Genomic DNA, 26290 nt, shown 5'->3' with positions numbered 1-26290 from the left:
ACACACACTAAATCCAGACTAAGAGCAGGACTGAGATCAGATCCAGACCTCGTGATTCTGTTCTTCAGATGGCTAACGTTAGAACTAAGAAACTTGGGAATGAAAGTTTCGCTAAATGAACATATTATTATTGTAAGGTGATATTATATCTTACTGTGAGGAGTGTGTCCCTCTACCGGTGGTGCATCCTGGAAGATGACTGGCATGAGGGCCTGGCGAATGGCGCCCTCCCACGCCTTGGCCACCTCCCGCCCCACGCCGCTATTGGGCACCACGTTGCTGGGGGAGGGGGGTGTGGGGGGGAAGGCCTGGGGGGTGTTGGGGGGCAGGGTGGGGACGTGGACGTTGGGGTCCTCCCCTACAAAGTAGCGCATGGTGCCCATGACAAGCTCGAAGCAGTGGGGGCTGGTGCCCGGCGGGACCAGGGTGAAGTCACCTGCGGGGCGCACCTCCAGAATCTCAGACAGAGGGATCTCCTACAGGACGGGGGGGAAGGACGTGAGGCCAGGGGATGTACGCAATCAATCATGTGAAGACAAGTGCAATCGAGACATTTTTTATTTTTTTTTACTTTGAAAATGTGGAATAGGTTGTGTAGATCAATAGGATTGTTTGTTTTTTTCAATCCCTTTTTAGATGACATTTTAAGGCAGAAAAATGTGAAAACTCCGCAAGGGGTGTGTAGACTTTCACCAGGTCAATGTATGTGAGAGCGTCTACCCATCTGTATCGCTTTCTCTTCTGAGTTTTAGGCTGGGTATCTGTATAAGCACTTTGTGACCACTACCGATGTAAAAAAAAAAAAGGCTCTATAAAATAAAGTTGACTGATCGATTGACTGAGACCCGACTCACATAGTACCTGTGAAGTTTATTGGCTTGCTAACCTAGTTGAGCGGAGCTGGAGAATACAATACCTTATAGTACTTGTTGGTGGTGTTGTTCTGGAACAAGATGATGCACTTGCAGTCCAGACGCCAGTAGTGCCGCTTTCTCTGTGGGGGGTGCCGGAGGAGTAGGAGGGGACAGGGGGGTAAAGGGGGTCAACCAAGGTTCACTGAGGGGGTCAGAGGTTAAGCTGTGGTCCAGGAAGAGTGGACAAGGAGAAGGATGAGGCGGGCCAGCTGATGGGTGGAGGAGAGGGAACGAAAGGGAACGGTAGGAAGAGAGAAGGAGAAAAGAGACAGTGACAGTGTCAGTAAAGCCAGGACAGGTTGGCTTTGAGAAGGCAGAAAGTGTCTCAGGCCTGAGTTCAGGTAAACAGCAACACTTTCTAAGAGGAAGGAGAGAGAGAAGAAGAAGAGAGAAAAAAAGGGCTGCGGATGTGAATTCAACACACGTCTCCCGGGTGTTTTCCTGCGGCGGGGAGCAGGTATACACTATCTATCCCACTCAGCCGGAGACACACACACACACTTTCACACAGATGAAAAAAGGGAGAGCATTAACGAGAGCATTAAAAAGGGGAAGGTCAAAGTTGCAGAGGTAAGAGAAACTCCGACCGAAAACATTGTGAAGAAGAGGCGGAGGACTGGAGGGGTAGGGGAGAATGATAAACGGTGTGTCAATGTCGCGGAGAACAAAGGTGGAGGAGAAAGCTTCTCTGAAAGTTCTAGAAAAGAAGGAGTGGAAACACTATTGTAAGGGAACCTAATAAACCCTTTCTACAGCCTTTGTATGTGTTCACCATGTATTAATCATTACTACAACATGTATTATTACATGTATAAACCATTTACCATTAGTTAAGTCTTTTTGCAGTCCCTAATCTAAAGTGAGCACTATTTGTACTTTTTAAGTCTTTTTTTTAAGTGACCAGTTTAATTTGTCACAACAGGATGGGCATGTGATTGGCTAGCTGACTAAACTCAACTTCAACGTTTTATGATGGCGTTGAGCGGCGACTAGGAGGACTGGAGCTCTGACGTCACAATTTTTAAAATATATATATATTTTTTTAAATGTAAACGATTGATTTTAGCACCCAAAGAATAGCCCCCATTTACACAGAACTATGTGGTGTGTAATTGCGGGCTATTCCTTGGGTGCTGAAATCAGTCATTTTTTGATAAAAACATCCTTTTATGTGAAGTTAATGTGGAGCTCCAGTCCGCCCACACTAGTCGCCGCACAATTCTAGCGTAAATCGTTGAGTTTAATCGGATAGCCATTGGTAGACATTACTGCAGTACCTGGTAAAAGAAGAAGCACACAAAACAGGATGTGTAAGAAAATATATATTCATGTTAATTAGGTACCCTTAAAATAGAGTAGAATAAAAAAATAAAGGAACGTTTTAGAAAAGAAGTAGTAAAAAAGTAACATTTGGTGTGGTAGAGAAAATGTATTGTATGCAAAAGTTGAGAGAGAGAGAGAGAGAGAGAGAGAGAGAGAGAGAGAGAGAGAGAGAATAGAGAATAGAATCTGGTGTGGTACAGAAAATGTCTCACATTGTCAGTCGGTCAGTCAGTCAGTCAGTAGCATTACCAGTGTGTCCTTGTTGCTGTAGTGCACCACCCAGCCCTCTTTGATGGATGTGCTGGAGCGACGGGTGGTCTGCCTCATGGACTGAACCACCCTCATCAACGGGATGTTAGCGCTGAGGAACAAGCGGGACAGGGTTAGGTGGTCGGCGGGTTTGATGCGTGTGGGCGTTAGTGTGCGTGAGCGTACGCGCGTACCTCTGGTCCCCGCCGACCCCATCCTGGCTGCTCTCGGGGGAGAAAGAGCCAGGGATGCTGCAGGCCTCGTCTGAATCGTCCATCAGAGAAGACTTGTCTGAGTCGGCATACTCACTGCTGTAGTCCATAGGCACCTCGTGGTCCACACTGGGACTCAACATGTCTGCAGGAGAGAGGAGGACAGAGCCAGCCACACATGACTACAAATTGATCTAGAGAATAGACAGAGAAAACAGGGTAACACCACCTTCCATTACAACGCCCCACTATACCAGTACGTATGTAGGCTGTACTTACCACTTGCGTTGTCTGATAAAATAAATAAAATGCGCAAAGTAAGTACTATATAATATTAGTGCTCCATATAAGTACTAATACTGTATATAATATTGGGGATATGGATGTGGGTACGCAGGCCCACAAGCCACTGCCCACGGTACAACATGACACAACGTGACACAACCCGATGAAACATGACACAACATGACAAATCATGGTACAACATGACACAACGTGACACAACCCGATGAAACGTGACACAACGTGACACAACGTGACACAACGTGACACAACGTGACAAATCATGGTACAACATGACACAACGTGACACAACCCGATGAAACATGACACAACATGACACAACGTGACACAACATGACACAACATGACACTACATGACACAACGTGACACAGCATGACACAACATGACAAATCATGGTACAACATGACACAATGTGACACAACCCGATGAAACATGACATAACATGACAAATCATGGTACAACATGACACAATGTGACACAACCCGATAAAACATGACACAACGTGACACAACAAAGACGTGTTTTGTCAGCTTTACCTCCTATGGTCTCCCCCAGGCAGTCGTTGGGAACCTTGTACGCACAGCGCTTGTGGCAGTTGAACTTGCAGTCTACGACACAACGCGAACAATCAGCGGCATTGTTAAGACAGTTCATCTTCCTCCCAATATGCACTCCAAATACGTTTATCCCCCTCTTGATAAACCCCTGGGGCCCCCACACTAACCTTTGACTCCATACTAACCTTTGCATTGCAGCCCTTGTCGGAAGAGGCCCCGGAGCAGCCTCTTGCAGTACTGGCACACGGTGGGGCGCGTGTAGGAGTGCACGGCGAACGTGTGCGGCACCTTCACTTTGCTCATCAGGATCTTGTCCAGGTGCACCGGCCGGCCCGTGTAGAACCGCCGCGCCTCGCTGGGGGTCCGCGGCTGGGGACGGGAGGAGACCAAGAAACTAGACTTACACAGATCTATCAGTGGCATTTCTACCTATGTAAATCAGAGCGCTGGCTTTCCCCTTAACTACCGCACAGAGCCACGGTTCGGTGGGGGGGGGGGGGGGGGGGAGTAAACCTGACATCACTCAAATGTTCCTGAAAAGCCACGCGTCACATGACTTCCTGCATATATTGAATTGAAATGGAATGCGAGCGTTGGCTCACCATGTGAGTGTTGGTGCGGGCCATGGGTCTGGTGATGGAGGCGCTGGTGGACAGGCCCAGGGACGCTGACGCGGTACAGGTGGAGTTCGGGAGCGTCTGGGTGGTGTGAGAGCGGATCAGGCTGGCATCCTCCATGCAGGTACTGACTGAGCTGGTCCCCACGCTGCTCAGGGACTCGCTGGTGGACAGACGCAGCGACGGGCTACTGGTCAGAGACGTGGTGGACAGGCGCCGCTTGCGAGCGCCGCTGCAGTTGTTGGGGATGCTGAAGGCACAGCGCTTGTGGTAGTTCAGTCCACAGCCTGCAAGGGGGGAGGGTGGCAGAGAGAGAGAAAGAGAGAGAGAGAGAGGGGAGAGACGGATATATATATATATATATATATATATAGAGAGAGAGAGAGAGAGAGAGAGAGAGAGAGACGGATATATATATATATATATATATAGAGAGAGAGAGAGAGAGAGATGGATATATATATATAGAGAGAGAGAGGGGAGAGACGGATATATATATATATATATATATATATAGAGAGAGAGAGAGAGAGATATATATATAGAGAGAGAGAGATATATATATATATATATATATAGAGAGAGAGAGAGAGCGTGATAGAGGGGAGAGGGGAGAGACGGATATATATATATATATATATATATATAGAGAGAGAGAGAGAGAGAGAGGATATATATATATATATATAGAGAGAGAGAGAGCGTGATAGGAGAGAGGGGGAGAGACGGATATATATATATATATATATAGAGAGAGAGATATATATATATAGAGAGAGAGAGGGGAGAGACGGATATATATATATATATATATATATAGAGAGAGAGAGAGACGGATATATATATATATATATATAGAGAGAGGGGAGAGACGGATATATATATATATATATATATATATATATATATATATATAATAAGAGAGAGAGAGAGAGAGAGAGAGAGAGAGAGAGAGCGTGATAGAGAGAAAGGAAGGGGGAGGAGATGGGGAGATGAGCTCACCCACGAAGGGGAAATGACTTTGCTGATAGCAACTGTATTTGAGAAAGAATACTGAGATGTGGTTTTCCCACCTAGCTATCTTGAGATGAATGCTCACAGTTAGTAAGTCGCTTAATGTAAATATAAACCCATATCCTTCGTCAGACAAAGTTCTTAACGGGCAAGCAGAACAGGCCCCCTCCTCCTCCCCTCCTCCTCCCCTCCTCTCACTCTCTCTCTCTCTCTCTCATACCGTCACATTTGAGGCCCTGTCTGACCAGTCCAAACAGCATCTCTCCACAGTGGTCGCAGAAGGCTGGGGCACGGTACGAGTGGACGTTCAGGGCATGAGGCCGAATCTGAAAATCCTCAAAGGTGGCCGCAGCTGCAGACGGACAACACAACAGAGAACACAACAGTCAGTCTGGGCATCAACCTGGGTATCAACCTGTTAAACACATTAGCAATGATATACTGTCTGTGAATATGTTTCGTACTTCAGCCTTTTGGAGTTGAGACCACATGTTTCACAGGCAACATTACAGAATGTCACCTTTCATTTGAGGGTATTTTCATACATATTTGTTTTTTTCCGGATAGAAATGAAAGCGCTGTTTGTATCTAGTCCCCATTTGCAGGAGTCATCAGTATTTGGACAAATGCACTTATAGTGTAGTCAAACACTTCAAAAGTAGTCAAAAGTGTCGTATTTGGTCCTATATTCCCTGCACACAATGATTACATGAAGCGTGTGACTCTGCAAGTGGATGCATTTACAGGTTGTTTTGGTTGCGTTTCCGATTATCTTTGGCCCAAATCCAAAATGCTGGAGTACAGAGGCAAATTGTCCAAACACATATGGTGTTGAGTGCATGGTGTTATGCATGTTCCCTGTGGCTCTACTTAGCGTTCCATAAGGATACAAGGGATGGGAACAGAGAGGGTTCGGAGGAATAAGAGGCCGAGGGGATCAGAGAGAAAAAAAGAGGAGGGGAGCAGGAAGACGAGGATGGGTGGATGAAAGGATGAGTAAGGGGAGAAGGGAATGGGTGGATGAGTAAGGGAGAAGAGGACGGGCGGATGAAAGGATGAATAAGGGGAGAAGGGGACGGGTGGATGAGTAAGGGAGAAGAGGACGGGCGGATGAAAGGATGAATAAGGGGAGAAGGGGACGAGTGGATGAGTAAGGGAGAAGAGGACGGGCGGTGAAAGGATGAGTAAGGGGAGAAGGGGACGGGCGGATGAAAGGATGAGTAAGGGAGAAGAGGACTAGCGGATGAAAGGATGAGTAAGGGGAGAAGAGGACGGGCGGATGAAAGGATGAGTAAGGGAGAAGAGGGACGGGCGGATGAAAGGATGAGTAAGTGGAGAAGAGGACGGGCGGATGAAAGGATGAGTAAGGGGAGAAGAGGGACGGGCGGATGAAAAGAGAGCAGAAGTGGATGAGAGACTGCTACCCACCGGAGAGCACCACCTCCACCAGGTCTCCCTCCTGGATGTCCTGGGGAGCCTTGACCAGCTGCAGGATGTTGTTGGTGCCTGTGTCATGTTTAAATAGCAGGATCTTGTCATAGATGCCATAGAAGCCACACTCTGGGAACTACAACAGACAGACAGAAAGAATAGATGAATACCTCATTCATATCTTCTTCTTTTTTGTATCATTTCACCATCTCTAAAAACCAAGGTAATCTTGGAGACACTCATATGAGAGTGAGAGACATATCATGTGTAGTCTACGGAATTGCTATATGGTGTCACACCCAAGTTGTTAAATAAATGCTGACAAAACAGATTTTTCTTTGCATAGTGATAGGCTGCAGGTGTGCCCCCAGTGGAACACTCTATTCAGTGAAGCGTTAAGGATAACACAAAGGGAATGGGGGGGGGGGGGGGGGGGGGGGCACGCACATACACAGGCAAACATGCACATACACACCTGGCAACTGGGTGGTGAGTTAGGGGGAAGGGGGGTAATTAACCGTTTCCTGTTGTGTGTGTGTGTGGCTCTCACACACACTCACTATTCTGAGAAAACCATGCTGGTCACATGGCAAACACATACACACATACAGTGGGCTCCAAAATAATTAACACCCTTGATAAGGATGAGCAATAATGACTATATTAAGTAAATAATTAAAATAATGTGCTATATCATGAGACTAATGTTTTCAAATGACTTTGTGCCCAATAGAATTGAATGGTGAATAATGTACTGTGTCATTTTTGGAGTCACTTTTAGTGTAAATAAGAATAGAATATATGTTTCTATGCCACTTTACATTCATGTGGATACTACAATTATTACGGAAAATCCTGAACGAATCGTGAACAATGATGAGTGAGAAAGTTTCAGGAGGGTCAAAGGCCATATCTCTAGGACACGCTAACCTCTCGTGTCATTGGTAACGGCGAGAGGTTAGCGTGTCTTAGGGCTATGTCAATCATTTCAGACCTCACTGTATATAATCCAGAATCCTATTTCAGATATCAAGCGGTTAAAATGTACTGACAAGAGAGTTTTCGAAAAAAGATTCATTCTAAACGGTGCAAAATGAAGGCTCAGTGAGCAGCTGTCAAATCAAATTCACAGCTGACTGGGGGTCAGTGTTAAGATAACCCATCCCCGAGCCACAGAACTGAGAAGCAACAATCAAATCTTATGTTATTTGTCACATGCTTCGTAAACAACAGGTGTAGACTAACAGTTGAAATACTTCCTTTGTCCAGAGATAAATATAAAATAAATAAAATGTATAGAAATAAATACACAGGGAATAACGAATAAAAAATGAACATGCTATAATACAGAGAGTACCAGGACCGAGTCGTTGTGCAGGGGTACGAGGTCATTGTGGTAGCTATGTACTGTACATATAGCTAGGGGTGAAGTGACGAGGCAACAGGATAGATAAGACAACTCCATATCATACGTGGATGGGCAGGGGTGCTCTGTATGGAATTGTAGTATCCACATTGTCTACTTCCGGCGCCGACAGAGATGGCCGCCTCGCTTCGCGTTCCTAGGAAACTATGCAGTTTTTTGTTTTTTTACGTGTTATTTCTTACATTAGTACCCCAGGTCATCTTAGGTTTCATTACATACAGTCGAGAAGAACTACTGAATATAAGATCAGCATCAACTCACCATCAGTACGACCAAGAATATGTTTTTTCGCGACGCGGATCCTGTGTTCTGCCTTACAAACAGGACAACGGAGTGGATCCTATGCAGCGACCCAAAAAAACGACTCCGAAAGAGAGGGAAACGAGGCGGTCTACTGGTCAGACTCCGGAGACGGGCACAGCGCTCACCACTCCCTAGCATTCTTCTTGCCAATGTCCAGTCTCTTGACAACAAGGTTGATGAAATCCGAGCAAGGGTAGCATTCCAGAGGGACATCAGAGACTGTAACGTTCTTTGCTTCACGGAAACGTGGCTTACTGGAGAGACGCAATCCGAAGCGGTGCAGCCAACAGGTTTCTCCACGCATCGCGCAAGGAAAAAACATCTTTCTGGTAAAAAGAGGGGCGGGGGCGTATGCCTTATGACTAACGTGACATGGTGCGATGAAAGAAACATACAGGAACTCAAATCCTTCTGTTCACCTGATTTAGAATTCCTCACAATCAAATGTAGACCGCATTATCTACCAAGAGAATTCTCTTCGATTATAATCACAGCCGTATATATCCCCCCCCAAGCAGACACATCGATGGCTCTGAACGAACTTTATTTAACTCTCTGCAAACTGGAAACAATTTATCCGGAGGCTGCATTCATTGTAGCTGGGGATTTTAACAAGGCTAATCTGAAAACAAGACTCCCCAAATTTTATCAGCATATCGATTGCGCAACCAGGGGAGGAAAGACCTTGGACCATTGTTACTCTAACTTCCGCGACGCATATAAGGCCCTGCCCCGCCCCCCTTTCGGAAAAGCTGACCACGACTCCATTTTGTTGATCCCTGCCTACAGACAGAAACTAAAACAAGAGGCTCCCACGCTGAGGTCTGTCCAACGCTGGTCCGACCAAGCTGACTCCACACTCCAAGACTGCTTCCATCACGTGGACTGGGAGATGTTTCGTATTGCGTCAGATAACAACATTGACGAATACGCTGATTCGGTGTGCGAGTTCATTAGAACGTGCGTTGAAGATGTCGTTCCCATAGCAACGATTAAAACATTCCCTAACCAGAAACCGTGGATTGATGGCAGCATTCGTGTGAAACTGAAAGCGCGAACCACTGCTTTTAATCAGGGCAAGGTGTCTGGTAACATGACCGAATACAAACAGTGCAGCTATTCCCTCCGCAAGGCTATCAAACAAGCTAAGCGCCAGTACAGAGACAAAGTAGAATCTCAATTCAACGGCTCAGACACAAGAGGCATGTGGCAGGGTCTACAGTCAATCACGGACTACAGGAAGAAACCCAGCCCAGTCACGGACCAGGATGTCTTGCTCCCAGGCAGACTAAATAACTTTTTTGCCCGCTTTGAGGACAATACAGTGCCACTGACACGGCCTGCAACGAAAACATGCGGTCTCTCCTTCACTGCAGCCGAGGTGAGTAAGACATTTAAACGTGTTAACCCTCGCAAGGCTGCAGGCCCAGATGGCATCCCCAGCCGCGCCCTCAGAGCATGCGCAGACCAGCTGGCCGGTGTGTTTACGGACATATTCAATCAATCCCTATACCAGTCTGCTGTTCCCACATGCTTCAAGAGGGCCACCATTGTTCCTGTTCCCAAGAAAGCTAAGGTAACTGAGCTAAATGACTACCGCCCCGTAGCACTCACATCCGTCATCATGAAGTGCTTTGAGAGACTAGTCAAGGACCATATCACCTCCACCCTACCTGACACCCTAGACCCACTCCAATTTGCTTACCGCCCAAATAGGTCCACAGACGATGCAATCTCAACCACACTGCACACTGCCCTAACCCATCTGGACAAGAGGAATACCTATGTGAGAATGCTGTTCATCGACTACAGCTCGGCATTCAACACCATAGTACCCTCCAAGCTCGTCATCAAGCTCGAGACCCTGGGTCTCGACCCCGCCCTGTGCAACTGGGTACTGGACTTCCTGACGGGCCGCCCCCAGGTGGTGAGGGTAGGCAACAACATCTCCTCCCCGCTGATCCTCAACACTGGGGCCCCACAAGGTTGCGTTCTGAGCCCTCTCCTGTACTCCCTGTTCACCCACGACTGCGTGGCCACGCACGCCTCCAACTCAATCATCAAGTTTGCGGACGACACAACAGTGGTAGGCTTGATTACCAACAACGATGAGACGGCCTACAGGGAGGAGGTGAGGGCCCTCGGAGTGTGGTGTCAGGAAAACAACCTCACACTCAACGTCAACAAAACTAAGGAGATGATTGTGGACTTCAGGAAACAGCAGAGGGAACACCCCCCTATCCACATCGATGGAACAGTAGTGGAGAGGGTAGCAAGTTTTAAGTTCCTCGGCATACATCGAAAAAGCCACAGGGGTAACACTATACCCCTGTCTCTCACACACACACACACACACTTCCAAAAGTGCCCTGGCAGTTATGAATGAGTCAGTCAATGCCACCTAAGCGAGGCTAGTGGTTTGTATGGACAGCCCTGTGCTCCTGAATAGTTCGTATAGTCTGGTTCAAGTCAGCAGCACTATACATGTTACAGGGCGCGGGTCAACAGGGCTGGGACATGACCACTTCATCCAGCACCACAAGAATCCCCAGGGTGATGTATAAAACAGCTGGCACGCACAGTATATGGGCCTATGAAATAGGATTGCTTGGTGGCGGCATAAAATGCAGCATGCTGCTAATGTTAGTAAGGGAGTCGGTGTATCTGGGTCATCGAGAACAGCGAGGTGGTGACCTCTCCCATATGGGGCGTGGCACAGGTACGTTGAACTTGTTTACTAGGCCTGTCAAAGGGATGATGGGGTTATGGGATAGCGTTACTCGTTTACTAGGAGAGAAGGCCTGCGTGCTGGAACGTACATACTGTTAACAGAGCACTGGAGCTGGTCAAGAGAAAGCGGCCCCGACCTCTCGCTCGCCCCCTACCACCTCACCCGGAAGGCCCTCATGTTTGTCGAATTCCAGACTGGCGAGAAGAATATCAAATAAACCCATCAACTTCTGGAAGCAATCGGGACTCGAATGATGCAATTCCATATTCCACATGATGAAACGAGCATGAATTTCAAAAGAACAATTCTCCCTGTCGTTTTACAATATACCGTGTCGACCTCGGTAACAATTCAACCGTTTCACTTGGGAGGCGTTTCGTGTCTTACGTGTCACGCCGCGACAACCAGAGACAAACAAATGCACGCGGCATATAATCACGCACGCCTCTCCATTATTTAGCATGAAATTGCGTAAACTCCTCGCAGCCTATCCCCTACTGTACACCCTCGATCAATTTTGGGACATTTGTCGTGCAAATGGAGGGCTGGAGAGAGTGGGGAAGGGACTGGTTTGGTATTCAGCATCTGTCTCTCTCCTTCTCTGTTCCACCCCCATCTCTCCCCACCCCCCCCCCCCCCCCGGTTGTTCCCATGATTCCACCCTGCAGCCCATCTGGCCAGACCCTACACACTAACAGGAAGAGGGAAGCGGAAGGGGGAGAAGATAGGGAAGTTGTTTTTTCTTCCCGTTATCAAAGACCAGAATTAGCAACTTTCTGTTTGGTGGGGGGACCAAAATGTTGACTGCGGTTGCAAAAAAGTTGGAAAGAGATTCTCGACGTGCCGATTCCATGCCACATGGTTTACGAACTGATACGCAAAACGACATTTGATTCAGAACTGAAGTAGTTTGTTTTTTCTTCAATTTAAATGATTCTACACATTTCTTGCCTCAAACAGACATTATGTATATGGGGCACACAATGATCTGAGCTCTGCAGATTTTGCTAGGAAGAGACAGAATTATTAGATAACTTATTCTGGAATTGCCCCTACAGTATGTGGCTTGTTTCTGGTCACAGGTTCAGGAATGGCTGAAAAATCACATGCATTATAAGTATATACATTAGCAGTGAAAAGTTTGGACACACCTACTCATTCAAGGGGGTTTTTCTTTATTTTCTACATTGTAGAACAATAGTGAAGGCATCAAAACTATGAAATGACACATATGGAATCATGGAGTGACGTTAAAAAGTGTTAAACAAAATATATTTTATGTTTGAGATTCTTCAAAGTAGCCACCCTTTGCCTTGATGACAGATTACTTCATTCATGCAATGAATTTTTTACATTTTTACTAATAATGCCATGTATGTAAAATGTCTATATATAACAACAAAAGAACAAGCTGTAAAAACAACACTACACACTCCCTGCCTGTACACATTACACACACTCCCACAGTCCCTCTGTTTACGTCTCTGCTGCTCACCAAACACACCCTCTTTCTTTCTCCCAGCGGGGAATCAATAACATCACATCTGAGGGAGGCCAAGAGCTTTGCTTGACTCCCTGCCAAACAACACAACCCTGTTAGCCCACCACACCCAGCTGGGTCATGCTACTATGCTGCCGAACAGGAGTCAACAACACACAGAGTGAGACCCAAACCAGGCCTGTCCCAATACCCAGAACCACAAAGGAACCCCCCCATCCTTACTGCTCCCACACTAACCTTCCAACTCTGTTTGTCAACATCACACCCAAACCTGCTATAGGGCCAGACCAGAACACTGTCACCACAGACCTACTCAAGGTTATAATGTCCATCGTCCCAAACCACAGTGGGCCCTAATCACAACACTGTCACACTATCCAAGTACGCCACACACACTGCCATGTTGCTGCTGCAGACGCGACTCCGCAACCACTGCCTTCCCACCCGACGACAGGCCCCAGTCGATCCACGCGATGGCGCCCCTGCTAGGCGTCCTAGGGCAATTGCCGCGCTTCTACTGAGGCAAACAGGCGTTCAGCAGCTTCCAATGCTCTCAACACTGCCTCCTCCTCACACTGTAGCACTGCTAGCCTCCTGGCCTTGATGCGGACGATAATAACATCCTTAGCCTGGCTGCCAGCGTCTTTAGCCAATTTGGGTTGGGCCAAACTTAACCTAGGCAACGATGTAGTATTGTTGAATGCATTAACAGTCTGACACCTCGGCTAGATGACATAACCAAACCTCCCTTTTCATTGGCCTGGCTCTTCTACTTTTAAGTGGAGCGACTTGTGGTGTGGGTAACAAGACATCCTCTCTTTCACAGTATCTGGGTTAGCATAGTGCATGGGCGGCATAGTGTACTAGGCTTCTAAGCAGTCTATATCTAAATGCATGTAGACTGTGTGAGTATTTATTTGCACAGGCGCGTTTGTGCAGTATGTATTCAGACAATGGGAGCGGGTGCAATCATATCTTGTTGGCAGATTGAGTTAGTTCTTTGCCTGGAGACAGGGCTGTGTCTCTAGCCAGCGTCTTTGTGTTGCCAAGGATCAGGTTTCCCGCCTGCTCCCTCCTCGGGCCAATGCCTTCATTATGACTGACTGATCAATTATGGAGGCCCTCCTCTCCGCCCATTCCCACTCTCCATCCTGCCATATTCCTCCTTTGTTTTTCCTCCCCCTTCCTACTTTCTCCTGCCCTACTCTCTCTCTCGACTCCCCTCTTTCCTGGTTCCTCCACTCTCTCAATTCTGCCTCCTCTCACACACTCCTCCCTGCTCTTTCCATCCCCATCATCCACTGCTTCAGAATAAGTTAGGAAGAGGAAGAGTTGCCCAGCTCAAGGTAAAACCCGTCAGGACGGCAGGGCTTTAAAAATCTAACCAACCACTCATTCTAACCCCAGTCAATCTCGACAAAGTACCTCAGGTTGTCGCTAATAAGCAGTGATGCCATTGCCACGTTTGTCACCTCCAGCCGTCTGACCTCTTCCTGCCCCGTCGTTCAGAAGTCCAACAAACATGGGGAGAAATGTGTCCACCAGCGAGGTGGGTTCATTCCCTCTATTAGCAGATGAAGTCATGTTGCTGTTGGCTGTGACTGAGGGGAGGGAGTTCTGTTCTGGATTGGCTAGTGGTTGGAGGAGCTCTGCTGTTTCTGGGTTTGATGTTAGATGATCAAATTCTCCAGGATTTCTGTCGGTGGGCTATTCATTCTAGCCTGGGTACTATTCTGTTTCTGCTCTTTTGCCAACGCCATATGGATTGTCATGCTTGACAATGGAGTACGCAAAAAGCACAAACAGATCTCGAACAAGGGAAGGGCTTGCCAAGAAAAACTTCCAAAAGGACTAATTTGAGGTTGAAAGGAGTTGGAGCACTCGACAACAAAAAGCTGAGATCTATTAAAGTGAGATCAAATACAGTGCCTTGCGAAAGTATTCGGCCCCCTTGAACTTTGCGACCTTTTGCCACATTTCAGGCTTCAAACATAAAGATATAAAACTGTATTTTTTTGTGAAGAATCAACAACAAGTGGGACACAATCATGAAGTGGAATGACATTTATTGGATATTTCAAACTTTTTTAACAAATCAAAAACTGAAAAATTGGGCGTGCAAAATTATTCAGCCCCCTTAAGTTAATACTTTGTAGCGCCACCTTTTGCTGCGATTACAGCTGTAAGTCGCTTGGGGTATGTCTCTATCAGTTTTGCACATCGAGAGACTGAATTTTTTTCCCATTCCTCCTTGCAAAACAGCTCGAGCTCAGTGAGGTTGGATGGAGAGCATTTGTGAACAGCAGTTTTCAGTTCTTTCCACGGATTCTTGATTGGATTCAGGTCTGGACTTTGACTTGGCCATTCTAACACCTGGATATGTTTATTTTTGAACCATTCCATTGTAGATTTTGCTTTATGTTTTGGATCATTGACTTGTTGGAAGACAAATCTCTGTCCCAGTCTCAGGTCTTTTGCAGACTCCATCAGGTTTTCTTCCAGAATGGTCCTGTATTTGGCTCCATCCATCTTCCCATCAATTTTAACCATCTTCCCTGTCCCTGCTGAAGAAAAGCAGGCCCAAACCATGATGCTGCCACCACCATGTTTGACAGTGGGGATGGTGTGTTCAGCTGTGTTGCTTTTACGCCAAACATAACGTTTTGCATTGTTGCCAAAAAGTTCAATTTTGGTTTCATCTGACCAGATGTTTGGTGTGTCTCCCAGGTGGCTTGTGGCAAACTTTAAACGACACTTTTTATGGATATCTTTAAGAAATGGCTTTCTTCTTGCCACTCTTCCATAAAGGCCAGATTTGTGCAATATACGACTGATTGTTGTCCTATGGACAGAGTCTCCCACCTCAGCTGTAGATCTCTGCAGTTCATCCAGAGTGATCATGGGTGCCTCTTGGCTGCATCTCTGATCAGTCTTCTCCTTGTATGAGCTGAAAGTTTAGAGGGACGGCCAGGTCTTGGTAGATTTGCAGTGGAGTGATACTCCTTCCATTTCAATATAATCGCTTGCACAGTGCTCCTTGGGATGTTTAAAGCTTGGGAAATCTTTTTGTATCCAAATCCGGCTTTAAACTTCTTCACAACAGTATCTCGGACCTGCCTGGTGTGTTCCTTGTTCTTCATGATGCTCTCTGCGCTTTTAACGGACCTCTGAGACTATCACAGTGCAGGTGCATTTATACGGAGACTTGATTACACACAGGTGGATTGTATTTATCATCATTAGTCATTTAGGTCAACATTGGATCAGTCAGAGATCCTCACTGAACTTCTGGAGAGAGTTTGCTGCACTGAAAGTAAAGGGGCTGAATAATTTTGCACGCCCAATTTTTCTGTTTTTGATTTGTTAAAAAAGTTTGAAATATCCAATAAATGTTGTTCCACTTCATGATTGTGTCCCACTTGTTGTTGATTCTTCACAAAAAAATACAGTTTTATATCTTTATGTTTGAAGCCTGAAATGTGGCAAAAGGTCGCAAAGTTCAAGGGGGCCGAATACTTTCGCAAGGCACTGTATATTAATTGTACAGGATCTATTCTCTCTCATTCTATTCTCACTGACTGGACTATGTTTTGAGTCACACAAAGAGTAGAAGGGAGAGAGATGACCCTATAGCAGTCCCTATAGCAGCCAGCCCTCATCAGAAAATGTACTACAGACTGCACACTGTCCCTTTATCCAAGTGTCCACCATGTTGACGCTGTCAATAACAACTAAACTCAGCAACAAAAAAAAGAAACGTCCCTTTTTCGGGACCCTGTCTTTCAAAGATAATTCGTAAAAATCCAAATAACTTCACAGATCTTCATTGTAAAGGGAACCCCTCGACAACATTCTGCTGAAAAGGCAGTGCGCGAAATTCAAAAATATTTTTTAGAAATATGGAACTTTCACACATTAAGTCCAATACATCAAATGAAAGATAAACTTCTTGTTAATCTACCCATCGTGTCCGATTTCAAAAAGGCTTTACAGCAAAAGCACAACATGTTAGGTCAGAGCCAAGTCACAAAAACACACAGCCGTTTTTCCAGCCAAAGATAGGAGTCACAAAAAGCAGAAATATGGATAAAATTAATCACTAAGCTTTGATGATCATCAGATGACACTCATAGGACATCATGTTACACAATACAGGTATGTTTTGCTCGATAATGTGCATATTTATATCCAAAAATCTCAGTTTACATTGGCGCGTTATGTGCAGTAATGTTTTGATTTAAAAAAATCCGGTGATTTTGCAGATAGCCACATAAAATCCCAGAAATACTCATAATAAACATTGAGAAAAGATAGACTCTCCTTAATGCAACCGCTGTGTCAGATTTCAAAAAAACTTTAAGGAAAAAGCATAATCTGAATATGGCGCTCAGAGCCCAATCCAGCCCAAAAAATATCCGCCATGTTGGAGTCAACAGAAGTTAGAAATAACATTATAAATATTCACTTACCTTTCATGATCTTCATCAGAATACACTCCCAGGAATCCCAGTTCGACAATAAATGACTGATTTATTTCATAAAGTTCCATAAAGTCCATAATTTATGTCCAAATAGCCACTTGTCGTAGAAACATGTCAAACGATGTATAGAATCAATCTTTAGGATATTTTTAACATAAAACTTCAATAATGTTCCAACCGGAGAATTCCATTGCCTGTAGAAAAGCACTGGAACGAGAGCTAACTCTGTCGGGACCACGCGTCACGAGCCTGAGATACTCTGCCAGACCCATGACTCATTCAGCTCCCATTCCCCCTCATTTATAGCAGAAGCCTGAAACAAGTTTCTAAAGACGGTTGACATCTAGTGAAAGCCTTAGGAAGTGCAACTTGACCCCATAGACACGGTGTATTCGGTAGGCCAAGCTTTGAAAAACTACAAACCTCATATTTCCCACTTCCTGGTTGGATTTTTCTCAGGTTTTCCACTGCCATATGAGTTCTGTTATAATCATAGACATCATTCAAACAGTTTTAGAAACCCAAGAGTGTTTTCTATCCAATACTACTAATAATATGCATATATTAGCATCTGGGACTGAGTAGGAGGCAGTTTACTCTGGACACGCATTTCATCCAAAAGTGAAAATGCTGCCTCCTATCCCAAACAGACTGTTTCCCATGCTTGTTCAATGAACCATAAACAATTAAGGAACATGCACCTGTGGAACGGTCGTTAAGACACTAACAGCTTACAGACGGCAATTAAGGTCACAGTTATGAAAACTTAGGACACTAAAGAGGCCTTTCTACTGACTCTGAAAAACACAAAAATAAGAATGCCCAGGGTCCCAGCTCATCTGCGTGAATGTGCCTTAGGCATGCTGCAAGGAGGCATGAGGACTGCAGATGTGGCCAGGGCAATAAATTGCAATGTCTGTACAGTGAGATGCCTAAGACAGCGCTACAGGGAGACAGGGCGGACAGCTGATCGTCCGCGCAGTGGCAGCCCACATGTATCAACACCTGCACGGGATCAGTACACCCGAACATCACACCTGCGGGACAGGTACAGGATGGCAACAACAACTGCCCGAGTTACAGCAGGAACGCACAATACCTCCATCAGTGCTCAGACTGTCCTCAATAGGCTGAGAGAGACTGTACTGAGGGCTTGTAGGCCTGTTGTAAGGCAGGTTCTCACCAGACATCACCGGCAACAACTTTGCCTATGGGCACAAAACCACCGTCGCTGGACCAGACAGGACTGACAAAGTCTTCACTGACGAGTTGCGGTTTTGTCTCACCAGGGGTGACGGTCGGATTTGCGTTTATCGTCGAAGGAATGAGCATTACACCGTGGCCTGTACTCTGGAGCGGGATTTGTCATTGCAGGCAATCTCAACACTGTGCATTACAGGGAAGACATCCTCCTACCTCATGTGGTACCCTTCCTGCAGGCTCATCCTGACATGACCCTCCAGCATGACAAAGCTGCCAGCCATACTGCTTGTTCTGTGCATGATTTCCGACAAGACAGGAATGTCAGTGTTCTGCCATGGCCAACGAAGAGCCCGGATCTCAATCTCATTGAGCACATCTGGGACCTGGTGGATCGGAGGGTGAAGGCCAATCCCCCCAGAAACTTGCAGGTGCCTTGGTGGAAGAGTGGGGTAACATCTCACAGCAAGAACTGGCAAATCTGGTGCAGTCCATGAGGAGGAGATACACTGCAGTACTTAATGCAGCTGGTGGCAACACCAGCTACTGACTGTTACTTTTGATTTTGACCCCCCCTCCCCCCTTTGTTCAGGGACACATTATTCAATTTCTGAGAGGTCACATGTCTGTGGAACTTGTTCAGTTTATGTCTCAGTTGTTGAATCTTGTTATATTCATACAAATGTTTACACATGTTAAGTTTGCTGAAAATAAACGCAGTTGGCAGTGAGAGGACGTTTCTTTTTTTGCTGAGTTTAGAATCTTTACCTTGGGCAGAGGGTAGATTGTCCAAACCGAAGTAATTGAAATAAACACACATCAAAAATATAAAAACGTCAGCACTCAAAACAAACATAGTGAAGTCAAGGGTACACACACACACACACACACACACACACACACACACACACACACACACACACACACACACACACACACGCACACAGTACAAACAAATGAATAGGCTGGGTGTCATGGAGAAGTCTCTTTGATTTTGAAATGGGAGCTCAGAGAACAATATATTCTATTCAGACCAAATGACGTCATGCTTCATAAGCAGCCCTCTCCACATCGCTGCTCTCGATCAGTTTGTTTGTTTATTTGCTTTCTTGTTTCTTTTAACAGTGCTATCACCTGACCTCGTGGTCATCTGTTGTGATCATCCAGGCTGTATTCAGTAGCCTCTGGCAGAGAGCTCCTTGTCCTGATTCTGGCCCGGCTTCTCCTGACATATTTTCTCTCCATCTCTTTCTCTTTCTCTCTTGAGGCTAAGGGTTTGATTAGATTCAATCTGTGTGATCGCTCGATTGAAATGAAAAGGTAATTTCCGATTGAGCCGAGTGTGCAGTTTTTTACAGTGAATGCAAACTCCGCTAATGTGGGAACATTTACATTTAAATGTAAATTGAGCTACAACGTGCTACGGATTTAATCCAACCCTAAATCGTTTGACTTTCGCTCCTGTCCTGGATTGACCAGACATATCACTGCCATGTGATCATATGGTAGAATAGGATATGATGAAAATGTGTTGGAAAACCACAGGGAAATGAGGCGTGTATTTACTATAGTGTTTCTGTTTTATTATCTTTGACATAGAAGTGGAGGCTTTCTCCTTGAGGAAACCTACTGGAGAAATGTTAAAAGGGCACATTTTCCAGAGCTTATTCTCTTTTCTATAACCTATTGGGAACACAGTATGTTGTCTATACTTGGCATGTACTGTAAGGTTTCTCACATATGGGTGGCAATAAATCGGGAAATGGGGGAGGGGGATGCACAGGGTATACTCAAATTAAATACTGTAGTGTTTACTACAGGTTTTTTTTTAAAGTGTAGCGTTTTTGCGGACATTACTGTAGTATTTAATATAGTGTTTTTATGGATACTATTTTAGCATTTTTTATAGTATTCTACAATATACTACAACATTATTTAGTAAGTAGTACACAATTGAGGGATACTACAGTATGTAGTATAGTATTCTACAGTATACTACAGTTTACTACAGAATTCTATAGAAAGTACTGTAGTATTCTATAGTATTTTTTCATGTGGGTTCGCTCAGTAAAACACAAAGCCGTAACAGGAAACAACAACATGATGCGAGGCAAAACCACAACTCCCCGACATTATTAAAGAGGTGCCCTGAGAGAGATTAGACATGTGAGGTTTTTTATGGTGACCTCTCCTAGGAAAAACTCTCATTTAGAGCATTCATAGCATTCTACAGTGCTTACACCATGGCCTCACAGCAACAGAAAGGACTGTGTTTATGACCTCACAGAAAGAGCAACTTTGTCTATGACATCACAGACAGAGAGAAAGCAAGAGAGAGGGACTGTCTTTGGCATGGTTCACCAACTGGTGACCCGCGGGCTGAATTTAGCTTGCAGGTGGTTTTATGTGGGCCCCCAAGTTTTCTGAGCAAATTATTTTTATTATTATTTTTTACAGATTTTTCTTTTTTGGACATAAAACACTTAAAAACACCAGGAAATCAGATTCAAGTGGTTTTAATTTTGGAAATCTTATTTTATTTGATAAAAAACAATCAATCAATCATAATCACTAGTTATAACTACGCATGGTTGATGATATTACTAGTTTATCTAGCGTGTCCTGCGTTGCATATAATCGATGCAGCGGTGGAGGTTGATTTCAACGAAAGCGCATTAGTGAAAAAAGCACAATCGTTGGACGACTGTACCTAACCATAAACACCAATGCCTTTCTTAAAATCAATACACAGAAGTATATATTTTTAAACCTGCATATTTAGCTAAAAGGAATCCAGGTTAGCAGGCAATATTAACCAGGTGAAATTGTGTCACTTCTCTTGCGTTCATTGCACGCAGAGTCCGGGTTTATGCAACAGTTTGGGCAGGCTAGCTCAATGCGAACTAATTTGCCAGAATTTTACGTAATTATGACATAACATTGAAGGTTGTGCAATGTAACAAGAATATTTAGACTTAGGGTTGCCACCCGTTAGATAAAATACCGAACGGTTCCGTATTTCACTGAAATAATAAACGTTTTGTTTTCGAAATGATAGTTTCCGGGTTCGACCATATCAATGACCAAAGGCTCGTATTTCTGTGTGTTATGTTATAATTAAGTCTATGATTTGATAGAGCAGTCTGACTGAGAGATGGTAGGCAGCAGCAGACTCGTAAGCATTCATTCAAACAGCATTTTCGTGCGTTTTGCCAGCAGCTCTTCACAAGCACAGCGCTGTTCATGACTTCAAGCCTATCAGCCTAATGGCTGGTGTAACCGATGTGAAATGGCTATCTAGTTAGTGGGTGCGCGCTAATAGCGTTTCAAACATCACTCACTCTGATACTTGGAGTAGTTATTCCCCTTGCAGAGGGTAACGCTGCTTCGAGTGTGGCTGTTGTCGATGTGTTCCTGGTTCGAGCCCAGGTAGGGGCGAGGAGAGGGACGGAAGCTATAATGTTACACTGGAAATACAATATTGCCTATAAGAACATCCAATAGTCAAAGGTATATGAAATACAAATGGTATAGAGAGAAATAGTCCTATAAATACTATATTAACTACAACCTAAAACCTCTTACCTTGGAATATTGAAGTCTCATGTTAAAAGGAACCACCAACTTTCATATGTTCTCATGTTCTGAGCAAGGAACTCAAAGGTAGTTTTTTACATGGCACATATTGCACTTTTACTTTCTTCTCCAACACTTTGTTTTTGCATTATTTAAACCAAATTGAACATGTTTCATTATTTATTTGAGGCTAAATAGATTTTTATTAATGTATTATATCAAGTTAAAATAAGTGTTCATTCAGTATTGTTGTAATTGTCATTATTACAAATGAATAAATAAAAAGTCAGATTAATCGTTATCGGCTTTTTTTGGTCCTCCAAATATCGGTATCGGCGTTGAAAAATCATAATCGGTCTACCTCTACCGTGTACCCCTCCAGCTATTCTGACAGCCTTTAGATCGCCAAAGTGATGACATTTTCACACAATCTATGATCGCAGGGACACAGAAATACCGCTTTTATCCTCCCTCTACCTCAATACTATGCAACTATCCAAAAAGTTGCTTTTATCAATAACATAACTCGTGCCTTGTGTTGTGAACAAGGCTCCTCAGTACAATATTTCAATAGCCATACATGGCTTTACGACAGAGTCAGAAACAGAAGAGTTCTCACGATAGCTTTGTCCTCCTGTTCTTCTAAAGGTAAGAGGAACATACACCCTCCTCAAACAACAGCCATTGTTTAGACAGCCATGTCTCGTTTTTCAGCTGAACACACTGTACAGTATACAGCACCAATGCCAATCCCCATCACTGGGAGTGTGAGTATCTCCAGACAGGGCGTGGAAAGTCCTCCATAGTGGGAAAGTCCTGTGGGGAGTTGGGACCCTCCCTGTTCAGGGACATGTTTAGAACGAGGCCTAACAGAGGACATGAAAGAGAACCATGCTGCCACTGAACACAGGGACAAGTGTTTAATGAGGCGTTGCCGCGGTGACTGGGGTGTAAAAGACGTCAGCGTGCAGCCTCATTAGCACCTGACAACAGCTTGGCTCGTAGCTGGAATTTCTCCTTTCTCATTGTGGGTAAGCGGGGCATGGGCTATTCTTAACCCCGTGAGGTCACTGTGACGGAGGGATGAAACAGACGACAGGAATGTCTTCTATTCCTGTCCTCCCTTTGCCCCCGAATCAGCACCGGCAGGGTAAGAGTGGCAGCACAGGCCAGTGACGTCAGAGTTTATAGAGAGAGAGAATGACAGATAGAGGTGAAGTCAGACGTTTACATACACCTTGGCCAAATACATTTAAACTCAGTTTTTCACCATTTCTGACATTTAATCCTAGTAAAAATTCCCTGTCTTGGGTCAGTTAGGATCACCACTTTATTTTAAGAATGTGAAATGTCAGAATAATAGTAGAGAGAATTATTTATTTCAACTTTTATTTCTTTCATCACATTCACAGTGGGTCAGAAGTTTACATACACTCAATTAGTATTTGGTAGCATTGCCTTTAAATTGTTTAACTTGGGTCAAACGTTTTGGGTAGCCTTCCGCAAGCTTCCCACAATAAGTTGGGTGAATTTTGGCCCATTCCTCCTGACAGAGCTGGTGTAACTGAATCAGGTTTGTAGGCCTCCTTGCTCCCACACGCTTTTTCAGTTCTGCCCACAAATTTTCTATAGGATTGAGATCAGGGCTTGTGATGGCCACTCCAATTCCTTCACATTGTTGTTCTTAATCCAATTTACCATAACTTTGGAAGTATGCTCGGTGTCATTGTCCATTTGGAAGACCCATTTGCGACCAAGCTTTAACTTCCTGGCTGATGTCTCGAGATGTTGCTTCAATTTATCCACATAATTTTACTGTCTCATTATGCCATCTATTTTGTGAAGTGCACCAGTCCCTCCTGCAGCAAAGCACCCCCACAACATGATGCTGCCACCCCCGTGCTTCACGGTTGGGATGGTGTTCTTCAGCTTGCAAGCATCCCCCTTATTCCTCCAAACATAACGATGGTCATCATGGCCAAACAGTTCGATATTTGTTTCATCAGACAAAAAGTACGATCTTTGTCCCCATGTGCAGTTGCAAACCATAGTCTGTCTTTTTTTATGGCAGTTTTGGAACAGAGGGTTCGTCCTTGCTGAGTGGCCTTTCAGGTTATATCGATATAGGACTCGTTTTACTGTGGATATAGATACTTTTGTATCTATTGATTTGTACTTTTCACACCAAAGTACGTTTATCTCTTGGGGACAGAATGCGTCTCCTTCCTGAGTGGTATGATGGCTGCGTGGTCCCATGGTGTTTATACTTACGTACTATTGTTTGTACAGATGAACGTGGTACCTTCAGGCGTTTGGAAATTGCTCGCAAGGATGAACCAGACTTGTGGAGGTCTACAATTCTTGGCTGATTTCTTTTCTGATTTTCCCGTGACGTCAAGGCACTGAGTTTGAAGGTAGGCCTTGAAATACATCCACAGGTACACCTCCAATTGACTCAAATTATGTCAATTAGCCTATCAGAAGCTTCTAAAGCCATGACATAATTTTCTGGAATTTTCCAAGCTGTTTAAAAGGCACAGTCAACTTAGTGTATGTAAACTTCTGACCCTCTAGAATTGTGATACAGTGAATTATAGTGAAATAATGTCTGTAAACAATTGTTGGAAAACTTACTTGTGTCATGAATAAAGTAGATGTCCTAACTGACTTGCCAAAACTATAGTTTGTTGAAAAGAAATTAGTGGAGTGGTTGAAAAACGAGTTTTAATGACTCCAACCTAAGTGTATGTAAACTTCCGATTTCAACAGTAAAATGAAAAACATAGTGGAGGGTGGTGGTAGGAATATTGCCTATTGTTAATGCCATAAATCCAATGCGGAAGTGTGAGAGTGACCGGTTGTTGCAAACTCTGAGATGACTGCAGAATCGCTGATATCCAAACCTACTAACTACACCTAGACACAAGGCCCAATACTCTCTGAAAGACAGGAAGTGAGATCGTTCGCTAGAAGAGTGTGTTTGTGTCACAAGCCTGAGTGCAGTATTCCCCTGCGTCCTCACATTCAGCCTTACCACACACACACACACACACACACACACACACACACACACACACACACACACACACGCACACGCACACGCACACGCACACGCACACACACACAGAGGAAGAAACAGGCCCGGGCCTCCTAATAGCCAGACTGTTGGCGCAAGTTTCAGAGAATAACATAAAGTTATAGTAATATTAACCCTAAGTATGTGATTTTAACATTTGCCCTCTACATGGTTATAGGCATAGTGCTGTGTAATGCAGTGGAGGCTCCTCCTCTGAGGAAGGAAAGGAACATCCTACTCAGTGAATTTCATAAAAATAAAAATAAAAATTGTGAAACCTTAGTTATAATTTTAAGATAAAACTATACTAAATATATTCACGTCACCAAATAACTGATTGAAACACTATTTTGCAATGAAGGTCTACAGTAGCATCAACAGCACTCTATAGGGTATCGCCATGGTGTATCCGGAGGACAGCTAGCTTCCGTCCTCCTCTGGGTACATTGGCTTCAGTACAAAACCTAGGAGGCTCGTGGTTCTCACCCCCTTCCATAGACTTGCACAGTAATTATGACAACTTCTGGAGGACGTCTTCCAACATATCAGAGCTCTTGCAGCATGAACTGACATGCTGTCCACCCAATCAAAGGATCAGAGAATGAATCTAGTACTGAAAGCATAAGCTACAGCTAGCTAGCACTGCAGTGCGTAATGTGTGGTACGTACTTGAGTCAAAGAGAGAGAAAGGCAATAGTTAACAGTTTGAGCAAATCATTTTGTTCAAAAATGCAGGAGAAGCAGCAGAGAGAGCTAACTATATTTCATTTTATTTGTTTGCCTTTCACTTAATTAGCTAATGCAGCTAATTTAGTCTACTCAAACAGAGAGGAATGCTATTTATGTGTTCTTGTTCAGTGAACGCGCCTTTTTTTGCTGACTCGTGGTTAGCGGTGGAAGGAAGTATGAGGCAGTGCTCTGTCTGAACTTCGTCATGGAGAGCAGGGCATGGAAAGGCACACAGGTTTACATTCCTGACGTGGCTGCTGCATACCAGAACACACTCTGTAAACCAGCAGGACAGGAGTGGGAGAGGAGTGGAAAAACTGATGACACACACACACACAAGCGTGACAACACAGATACACACACACTAGAGTGCAAATACAGATATGCCCACATCTAGTACCAATAATGCCAATCTTGACCAGCAGGGCCAGGATATGGCGGCAATCAGCCTGCTATCTGGATCCAAGGCTATATGACATATTCTACACAAACCGGAAGAGCCCAAGCTGGAATCATTTTTGCTCCAGTATACAACAAGGGAATAAAAGTCCAGATTCATATACCTCCTCTTGACCACAGAACGTGGCAAGCCTAAGAAAACAGGCCTACTTATTCAACAATGGACCAACATATCCAACCTGGACTCA

The 26290-nt window shown here is 44.6% G+C and overlaps 1 protein-coding gene across 1 annotated transcript in view; it reads right to left on the bottom strand.

Moving 5' to 3' along the window:
* Positions 1–26290, bottom strand: part of LOC139386117 (serine/threonine-protein kinase D2-like) — a 52692-nt gene that overhangs the window by 9271 nt on the left and 17131 nt on the right. Inside the window, exons 2-10 of the mRNA XM_071131544.1 lie at positions 6618–6756; positions 5410–5541; positions 4161–4462; positions 3744–3927; positions 3538–3609; positions 2681–2843; positions 2487–2598; positions 917–994; positions 155–476 (exon numbers count right to left, since the gene is read on the bottom strand). Of these exons, the coding sequence (XP_070987645.1) occupies positions 155–476; positions 917–994; positions 2487–2598; positions 2681–2843; positions 3538–3609; positions 3744–3927; positions 4161–4462; positions 5410–5541; positions 6618–6756 (1504 nt within the window). The remainder of the gene's footprint in view (positions 1–154; positions 477–916; positions 995–2486; positions 2599–2680; positions 2844–3537; positions 3610–3743; positions 3928–4160; positions 4463–5409; positions 5542–6617; positions 6757–26290) is intronic.

Source organism: Oncorhynchus clarkii, chromosome 27, assembly GCF_045791955.1.
Source record: "Oncorhynchus clarkii lewisi isolate Uvic-CL-2024 chromosome 27, UVic_Ocla_1.0, whole genome shotgun sequence".
NCBI lineage: Eukaryota > Metazoa > Chordata > Actinopteri > Salmoniformes > Salmonidae > Oncorhynchus > Oncorhynchus clarkii.
Note: the sequence above shows the minus strand (reverse complement) of the source record. Positions and strands in the feature narration are given on the sequence as shown.